Source organism: Nicotiana sylvestris, chromosome 4 (genome assembly GCF_000393655.2).
Source record: "Nicotiana sylvestris chromosome 4, ASM39365v2, whole genome shotgun sequence".
Taxonomy (NCBI): domain Eukaryota; kingdom Viridiplantae; phylum Streptophyta; class Magnoliopsida; order Solanales; family Solanaceae; genus Nicotiana; species Nicotiana sylvestris.
This window is the reverse complement of record NC_091060.1, coordinates 148702279-148712130: the sequence shown is the minus strand read 5'-3', so window position 1 is coordinate 148712130 and position 9852 is coordinate 148702279. Positions and strand designations below refer to the sequence as shown.

Below are 9852 nucleotides of genomic sequence, written 5' to 3'. Positions count from 1 at the left end.
TCATTTTTGTAAAACAACATTTTACTAAACTAACCAGAAAATGTAAAATCAAATCCTAAGTGCAGATGCTATATTTTTTTGTATTTTTAATGCATTAATAAAATTAAATATGCACACAAAAATATGCAAACAATCAGGAAAATCGCACAGTAATTCCTAGAATAACACATAATTAAAGAAAAGACCTAATTTTGGGAATTCTTTTGGAGTAATTCGTGTGAGGCAAAAATCACATGCTCACGGCTGCCCCTCTTTGCCCGGAAACATGAAGAGTTTTCGTGCAAAGATAAAGTGAGCGGATACGAGCGATTTTTGCCCGTTTGAATACTCCGTGGGAAGCATTTTTTGAAAGATTTGACCGAACCTCTGCTTCAAAGGTTTCCTACATATCCTTGGCTATAAAGGAATCATGTCAATGTAGTTCGGAAAGTTTTCGGTAGCTGGGACTACCATAAAGCTGTGATTTTACTGTTGATGCTGCTGCTGCTACTGCTTACTGACCTCCTTATTACACCATGACAAAAATAAAGAAGCTAGACTAAAATATGATCTATGCATTACAAAGATCTACTATATACTTCTCAAGCTTGATCTTGTGATTCTTGTTGCCTCATTGACTCGTGTTTTCCAACGGAAGTTTCTTTGTTGCTGACTTGAATTGTATTTTTGAGATGCTTTCTCTTTCCTCCAGGCGGGCACCTCATCGCTGAACCTTTAAACGTCTTCCTTTGACCATTGTTGCCTATCCTCTGTTCTACAGGCGGGCTCTTGATTACTCGACTTGAATTACTTCTTCCCTTCGTTCTCCAGGCGGGCTCCTGACTACTTGAAATTTGAATTGTATTCCCTTGTTCTCTAGGTGGGCTCCTGATTGCTGAAACTTGAAATGTATTCCCTTGTTCTCTAGGTGGGCTCCTGATTACTAAACTTGAAATGTATTCCCTTGTTCTCTAGGTGGGCTCCTGATTTCAACAAAATAGACAAAATAAAGAAAATTTTCTGCCCCAATTTGGTAGCTGGACACATATGTGAGTGTAAACTAAATCATGTTACCAAATATCAGTAAGAACTTGAAAGCTGAAACTTGAACTGTACTCCCTTGCTCTCCAAGTGGGCGCCTGATTGCTGAAACTTGAATTGTTATTCCTTGTTCTCCAGGTGGACGCCTGATTACTGAATCTTCAATTGCTTTTCCTTGTTCTCCAGGTGGATGCCTGATTGCTGATATTTCAACTGTCTTTCCTTGTTCTCCAGGTGGATGCCTGATTGCTAATACTTGTGCCAATCTTCCTTGAAACTTGATTTGTTTTCCCTTATTCTCCACGTGGGCTCCTGATTACTTGATCCTAAACTGCTTTTTGTCCTTAACATCCATGTTGCTCTTCCCTGTTCTTCAGATATCTGACTTTCAACAAAATAGACAAAACAAAAGAAAATTTTCTGCCCCAGTTTGGTAACCGGGCGCATCTGTAAGTGTTAATTGAATCCTTTTACCAAATATCTCTAACAATCTGCAAGCTACATCCCATTATCCAAGAGGGTCCTGAAAATCTCTAGCAAGTTTCCAAAGCTATATTATATTTTTTAGAGGTATGATTTCCGTCGAATCTTGTTATCTATGACAGTCTTAAAACTACATCCCATTATCCAGGAGGGTCCTGAAATTTCAAATTAAAGCTTATCTTATGAATGACAATTTCAACGCTAAACTGTATTCTCTTATAACAACACTTACTTATCTAATGGAATGCTTAAAGTTACGTCCCATTATTCAGGTGGGTCCTGAAAACTCTTATGCAAACTTTGAAGCCAACTTATATCTCTTTTGGTGCACATTTGTCCTATATTCACTACTTATGTTTGTTTTGGATTTTAACCTAGGTCCCATTTTCCAAGAGGGTCCTGAAGTTTCAAATTGAGTCTTGTCTTAAAAAATGAAAAATTCAAACCAACTTATATTTTCACAAAGTAGAGCTTATGCTAGATATTGTACTCATGAATATTTCGAATTAAAGCTAAGTCCCATTATCCAGGAGGGTCTTGAAAATTTCCAATTAAATTGGGGGAAAAGGTGGAAAAAGATGGTGTTTCTTCTTGGGGAAAAAGGTTGAGGAAGCAGAAAATCATAACCACCAGTCTGGGAAAAGAAGAGAAGTCAGAATCTTTGTTCTCATATGGTAAAAATGTGGGAAAAAATGGTGTTTCTGCTTGGGGAAAATGGTTGAGGAAGCAGAAAATCATAACCACCAGTCTGGGAAAGAAGAGAAGTCAGAATCTTTATTCTCATAGGGTAAAAAGGTGGAAAAAGATGGTGTTTTCGCTTGGGGGGAAAATGTGGAAAAAGATGGTATTTCTACTTGAGGGAAAAAGGTGGAAAAGGATGTTTTTTTTAGAGAAAGGAAACGGAAATGTGTTCTTTTTGGTCCCTTTGTTAGTCAGCCTGAGAGACCGGGGCTATGAAGGTTTCCCTAATTATGCTGAATTCCGAGGCCTCTAGGGGTAATGTCCAAAATGTATCTCAAGCATGCAAAACTTCGAAGTTCCACTTGTAATTCTGCTACTCATGATTATTTTAGATCTTAAACTAAGTCCCATTTTCCAGGAGGGTCCTGAGAATTCTACGATCAAACCTGCATGGTACTTGCTTTCCTTACAGGGTGCTTCCTGAAACAAATGCCATTTTTGCCCCTGTCTCAAATCAAAGAAAATCTTGTCCGTTAAAACGTGGTGGTTAGTTGTGGCGTTCTTGTTGGGGATGGTTTTCTCTTTGCCATGCTTTGCTTCGACCGACTGCCTCGAACATGGTTGAAGGATTGTTTTGACCTTCTGACTAATCCTTAACTGCAGGATCCCCAACTGTTGTTCTCCATTTCTGACCTTTCTGTCTGAACTCGTATATCTCCCACGACATTACTGAACCATTTCACCAATTTAACTTTTGCTTACCTCCTATGTCCCACTTTTCATCATACTATCTTCAGCATGTCCTAGCTGCATTTTGCTTTGTGCAATTTTGAATCTGGTAGTACACTTTGACATTCCTTCTTATTTGTTGAAAACAAGGCTAACCTTGGGAGAGCTTTAGAGGAGTAAAAATTAACAGCGATGAAATGCAACGATTTTGAGAATTAAGAATAAAGAAGAAAATCCAAATTTGGATGACTGTAGGAGATAGGAAGAGGAACTTATCTGAGTGGAGTCACTGGCACCAATGATCATGGTATGCATTTTGGATTAATCAGCCCAGTCTATTTAACCAATATCTTTTTCAATTGTTTTACTTTGTGCTCCAAGATCTCCATAACCCAATTTACTTTCCGCCAACTTACGGACCTCGTTCGACTTGCAGTGCCCTAAAGGGTTTTCACCGACAAACCTCTCTCATTTGCTCGTTCCTCGATTCCTTGTCGCCTCATGGTGCCCGTGAAGGTTTTCGCCGATAAGACTCTCTCATTTTTACTTTCTCTCAGCTTTTGTTAACTCATGGTGCCCATGAGGGTTTTCACCAATAAGACTCTCTCATTTTTTGATTTCTCTTGCTTAACCCGGAGTGTTGCCCCTGATATGAATTCTCTTTACTTGCTTGATTTGGCATTTCTAGAAAACTGATTGGGAGGTCTTTCTTTGGATAGCCAAGTGGGTTCTTGGGTATGTTTGGAAAGAAATGGGTATCGAATAGGCTCCAAGTATCTCGAATGGGTTAAAATTACAACTTTTGGAATCAGATTTCTTATCACAATCACAACTTCTGCCCCAGTTTCTTGCTTGAGGATCTTTTGATATTTTATTTTACTATGATCGAGCTGTGAGGCTGCCTACGTATCCTTAACAGGAATCAGGTCAAACGTAGTTCACACCTGAATTTCCTTGTTGTTATACTTTCTCTTTTCACTTCTTTTCTTTTCTCCTTTTCTTTTCTTTCTTTTCTCTCTTTCTTTTTGTTATTGATTCCAAAAGAGGGGTATGAAAGAAATAAATACGACTCAAAAAGGGGAACAAAGGGTAGAGTGTTTAGATAGCGGAACAAATTGCCTTCGTCATTTCATTCTTCGAAATAATGCCAAGTACAAACAATCAACAATTATAACAAAGAAATCATACATAATATCTCTTGACTGCATTAGAATTGATAGCCATGTCTATGCATTTTCCTTCGATATCTGTTAAACATAAAGCACCATTGGACAATACTTTGGTCACAATGAATGGCCCTTGCCAATTTGGGGCGAACTTGCCTTTTGCTTCAACCTGGTGTGGAAGAATACGTTTCAACACTTGCTGACCCACTTCAAACCTTCAGGGACGTACCTTTTTGTTGTATTCTCTTGTCATTCTCTTTTGATATAATTGGCCATGACATACTGCCGCCAATCTTTTTTTATCAATCAAGTTCAACTGCTCCAAACGGGTTTTGATCCACTCATCATCATCAATTTCAGCCTCAGCAACAATCCGAAGGGACGGGATTTCAACTTCTGCAGGTATTACTACTTCAGTGCCATATACTAACAAATAAGGAGTTGCACCTACTGAAGTACGGACAGTAGTGCGATAACCCAATAGCGCAAATGGTAATTTTTCGTGCCATTGCCTCAAACCTTCTACCATTTTCTGAAGTATCTTCTTTATGTTTTTGTTGGCTGCCTCGACTGCTCCATTCGCCTTGGGGAGATATGGGGTAGAATTGCGGTGTGTAATCTTAAACTGTTGACATACTTCTTTCATCAAATTACTGTTAAGATTAACACCATTATCCAAGATGATCACCTTTGGGATTCCAAACCGACATATGATATTTGAGTGAACAAAATCAACCACTGTTTTCTTGGTTACAGACTTGAAAGTTTTAGCCTCAACCCACTTGGTGAAATAATCGATGGCTACCAGAATGAACCTGTGCCCGTTGGATGCTGCTGGCTCAATTGGTTCAATGACATCCATACCCCAAGCAACGAAGGGCCATGGCGCCGACATTGTGTGCAATTTCGATGATGGAGAATGAATCAAATCTCCGTGTATCTAGCACTGATGACATTTGCGCACAAAATTGATACAATCTCGCTCCATAATGAGCCAATAATAACCTGCTCGTAGAATTTTCTTTGCCAACACATATCAGCTCATATGTGGTCCGCAGATTCCCAAGTGTACTTTGGACATGACAGCCATAGCTTGTCTAGCATCTATGCATCTTAGCAATCCAAGGTCTGGAGTTCTTTTATACAAAGCTCTTCCACTTAAGAAAAACCAACTTGCCAACTGTCGAATTGTTCTCTTTTGATCCCTCGTGGCTTGTGCTGGATATATCCCCATTCTGATGTACTCCTTGATATCGTGGAACCATGGTTCGCCATCAAGTTCTTCCTCTATCAAGTTACAGTAAGCATGTTGGTTTCGGACTTGAATATGCAAAGGATCGACATAAGCTTTGTCCAGATGGTGTAACATTGATGCCAGGGTAGCCAAAGCATCGGCAACCTCATTATGGACCCTCGGAATATGCCTGAACTCCACTAATCGAAATCATTGACAAAGATCATGCAAACATTGTCGGTACGGTATGAGCTTCAAATCTCGTGTTTCCCATTCTCCTTGAATTTGATGTACCAGAAGATCCGAGTCTCCTAAGACCAAGACTTCCTGTAAATCCATGTTTGCAGCTAGCCTTAAACACAAAATGCATGCCTCGTACTCAGCCATATTGTTGGTACAATAGAACCGAAGCTCAGCCATAATAGGATAGTGATGCCCTGTTTCAGAAATAAGCACAGACCCTATTCCAACTCCTTTCATATTGGCAGCCCCATCAAAGAAAAGTTTCCAACCTGGTTTTTCAATCTGCTCCAGTTCGTCGATATACATCACCTCTTCATCGGGAAAATAAGTTTTTAATGGCTCATACTCATCATCGACCGGGTTCTCGGCCAAATGATCGGCAAATGCTTGGGCTTTCATCGCAGTCCGAGTCACATAGATGATGTCAAACTCTGTGAGCAAAATCCGCCACTTCGCAAGTCTTCCTGTCGGCATAGGCTTTTGAAAGATATACTTCAATGGATCCAAGCGCGAAATGAGGTAAGTAGTGTAGGATGACAAATAATGTTTCAATTTCTGTGCTACCCAAGTTAGGGCGCAACATGTCCTTTCCAGGTGAGTGTATTTAACCTTATAAGCCGTGAACTTCTTGCTAAGATAGTAGATGGCCTGTTCCTTTCTGCCGGTGATGTCATGCTACCCTAGTATACAACCAAATAAATTTTCTAGGACTGTCAAGTAAAGAATCAAAGGTCTCCCTGGTTCTGGCGGAACCAGCACGGGTCGGTTTGACAAGTATCCTTTTATCTTATCAAATGCTTCTTGACATTCATCAGTCCACTTGATCGCAGCATCCTTCTTTAGCAACTTGAAAATAGGCTCACAAGTTGTTGTGAGCTGAGCAATAAATTTGCTGATGTAGTTCAACCTCCCTAACAGACTTATCACTTCAGTCTTATTCCTCAGAGGTGGCAATTCTTGGATGGCTTTGATCTTTGATGGGTCCAACTCGATGCCTCACCGACTGACTATGAACCCCAACAGCTTTCCGGATGGAACACCAAATGCACACTTGGCAGGGTTAAGCTTGAGTTTGTATCTATGAAGCCTCTGGAAGAATTTCCTCAAATCCCCAACGTGGTCGGCCTGATGCTTTGATTTTATGATCACGTCATCTACATATACCTCAATATCCTTGTGTATCATATCATGAAATACAGTAGTCATTGCCCTCATATAAGTTGCCCCCGTGTTCTTTAAACCAAATGGCATTACCCGGTAGCAATAAGTTCCCCATGGCATGATGAATGCCGTCTTTTCTGCATCTTCTTCATCTATTAGAATCTGATGATACCCGGCATAGCAATCCACAAAAGATCCAATCTCACGCTTAGCTCAATTATCGATCAAAATATAGATATTGGGTAGGGGAAGTTATCCTTCGGACTTTCTTTGTTAAGATTGCGAAAATCGACGCATACTCTGATCTTGTCGTCCTTCTTCGGCACAGGCACGACATTTGCCAATCAAACAGGATATCGAGTGACCCGAATAACCTTTGCATCCAACTGCTTGGTAATTTCTTCTTTAATCTTCACACTCATATCAGTTTTGAATTTCCTCAATTTTTGCTTAATGTGCGGGAATGCCCGGTCGGTGGGTAATTTGTGGACAACCAAATCAGTGCTCAAATCTGGCATGTCATCATATGACCATGCAAAAATATCTTTGTATTCAATCAGTGCTTTGATTATCTCTTCCTGATCTTTGGTTCAAGGTGGATGCTTATTTTAGTCTCTTTGATATTACCTGCGTCCCCTAAATTGATGGCTTCTATATCATTCAGGTAGGGTTTGGGTTTTCCTTAAAAGTGAATTAACTCCTTCCTAATCTCTTCGAAGGCTTCATCCTTGTCATATTCTGATTCGTCATCACACTCTACTTCTTGAATTATTATTTCAAAATCAGATTGATGTTTAAACTGGGCTGAGGATTCCTCATGCATGTCATATCATTAGAACCAGCATAAAAAGAACTGTACAGAAAAGAAAAGAAAAAGAAAAAGGAAAAACATCGGGAATGATGAAGAAAGAGAAATTGCATTTCATTGAACGATAAAAGATAACAAGGTTTGCACACTCAAACAAACTGAAAGATAACAATCTGGATTACGACCCTGGAATAACCCAGAAAAACTTGAAGGAAAATCAAAATAAACTACCAAAACTCCTTCCGAGTGGGGAGAGGAGTAGCCTTCCAATTGTTAAGCTTTGTTTTTGTCCCGACAAATTGCACTTCTGCATTGCTAGAACCTTCTCCAATTTCCACCATGTTCACACTGTCAAACAACTTCTCAAATCTTTCAATTAACTCATTGTCAGGATCAGTCACAGAACTGGGAATTGCTGTTAGTGGGCGACTTCTGGTACCGGACTTGACAAATGATCTGGAAAGACGTGGTACAGGCTTTGGAAGGACCCATGCCTTCTATTTTAGATTTCTGGCCCTTCTTATGTCTGCGGCAGTAAGCTTGAATCCCAGACCAAATGTTCCCAAGTTTTCAGGAAGGGACACCGACTGTATGATGCCTTGCAAAGATGAGCCCAAACCTTTACCGAGTACAAAACCATTCTTCAACATCTCATAGGCCACCATGACCGATGCGGCGGTTATCTTCGAATATGGAATGTATTTCCCCTCTGGGATCTTTTCAACTGATACTGCGTGAAAAACCTGATATACCCATGGCCCTTTGTCATCTTCAACTTCGATGAAAGGTATGATGTCATCACTTTGGGCACACATATTATCCTCACCGTACACCACAACTTCCTATCTTTCCCATTCAAATTTAACCATCTGATACAAAGTAGACGGCACTGCCTTGGCGGCATGAATCCAGGGTCGCCCTAGCAAAAGATTGTAAGAAACTGCCACGTCTAATACTTGGAATTCCATAGTGAACTCAATGGGCCCTATTGTCAGTTCCAGCAATATATCGCCTACTGAATTGCCGTCGAACCCTCGAACACAAATGCTATTCTTGTGAATTCTATCATTGTCCACTTTCAGCTCGCTCAAAGTGGAGAGAGGGCAAATGTTCACACTGGAACCATTGTCAACCAATACCCGGGTAACCATAGAGTTATCACACCTCACTGTAAGGTAAAGGGCTCTGTTATGCTCAGTACCCTCTACAGGCAATTCATCATCGGAAAAAGTAACTCTATTTACTTCGAAGATTTTGTTGGCTATTTTTCCAAGTGATTCACGGAGATCTTATTAGGAACATGCGCTTCATTCAAGATTTTCATTAAAGCCTGACGGTGCTCATCCGAATGGATCAATAATGACAATAGGGAAATTTGAGCAGGCGTCTTTCTTAATTGTTCCACGATAGAGTAGTCCTGTAGCTTCATCTTCCTCAAGAATTCTTCTACTTCTCCCTCAGTTACGGCCTTTTTTACCAATGCCAAATTATCTTTTGTTCTTCTTAACTCCTCGGGAGTAAAACACCTTCCCGAGCGAGTCATACCCTGGGCTTCACAAACTTCTTCTTTAACCTCCTTCCCATTGTACATCACTGTTACTTGTTCGTAATTCCATGGAATAGCCTTGCTGTTGATTATTGGTAACTGGGTTACCGACTTGATAATAACCCGATCTGCGCGGGCACCTTCCACGATTATGACGGGTTTGTTGGCCGCTTCGGTTATGATTACCTTCACTCCTTCCTGTTTCGCTGCAACCTTGCTTGAAGATCCCTTCTCAACTGCCACAAATGGCTCAACACTCTTTTTGCTCGACTTGAGCACCGACTTCTCAGTCGCTGATTGTTCAACTATTTTGACTCCACTAGATCGAATCATCATGACGGTCTGTGATGGCTTCCTGGGCTCTCCCTCCTCATGCACTATTTCAATCATATTTGCCTCCTAGTGGGCTGGCATAGGATTCCTGTTAATATTCGGTGGCACAGGAGCTTGAACTTCAATTCTATTGGTATCAATGAGCTCCTGTATCTCACTTTTTAAGTGCCAACACTTCTCTGTGTCATGACCTGGAGTTCCAGAACAATACTCATAGCTGATAGTATAGTCAAGATTTTTTGGAGGAGGATTTGGCAGTTTGGACTGTATCAGCCTTAGCATATCCAACTGTTTTAGCCTGTGGAATAGACTAGTGTATGATTCTCCCAACGGAGTAAAGGTTTTCTTTTTTTGTAACCTTTCACCCTTGAATGCTTGACTAGGCCGAAAACTTGGTCCGGGAGTGTTCTGGTAGGCTCGTGGATATGGGTAAGTATTTTGTGGAACG

General features: G+C 40.6%; 1 protein-coding gene across 1 annotated transcript; it reads right to left on the bottom strand.

The window, feature by feature from the left end:
• Positions 1 to 7061: 7061 nt before the first annotated feature.
• On the bottom strand, positions 7062 to 8676 carry LOC138890324 (uncharacterized). Its single transcript, XM_070173700.1, has 3 exons — positions 8402 to 8676; positions 7848 to 7981; positions 7062 to 7300 (listed from the first exon to the last, which is right to left on the bottom strand). The coding sequence occupies exons 1-3, from the start codon at positions 8674 to 8676 to the stop codon at positions 7062 to 7064; spliced, it is 648 nt and encodes a 215-aa protein (XP_070029801.1).
• Positions 8677 to 9852: the final 1176 nt, after the last annotated feature.

Excerpts from the sequence above, each read along its gene's own strand:
- LOC138890324 (XM_070173700.1), bottom strand. The coding sequence starts at position 8,676 with ATGGTTACCCGGGTATTGGTTGACAATGGTTCCAGTGTGAACATTTGC. Across the intron at positions 7,982-8,401 it reads AAGGCAGTGCCGTCTACTTT|ATCATTTGTCAAGTCCGGTA; the intron begins GTATCAGATGGT and ends ACGTCTTTCCAG. Across the intron at positions 7,301-7,847 it reads CATGGTGGAAATTGGAGAAG|ATCAGGAAGAGATAATCAAA; the intron begins GTTCTAGCAATG and ends CTTGAACCAAAG.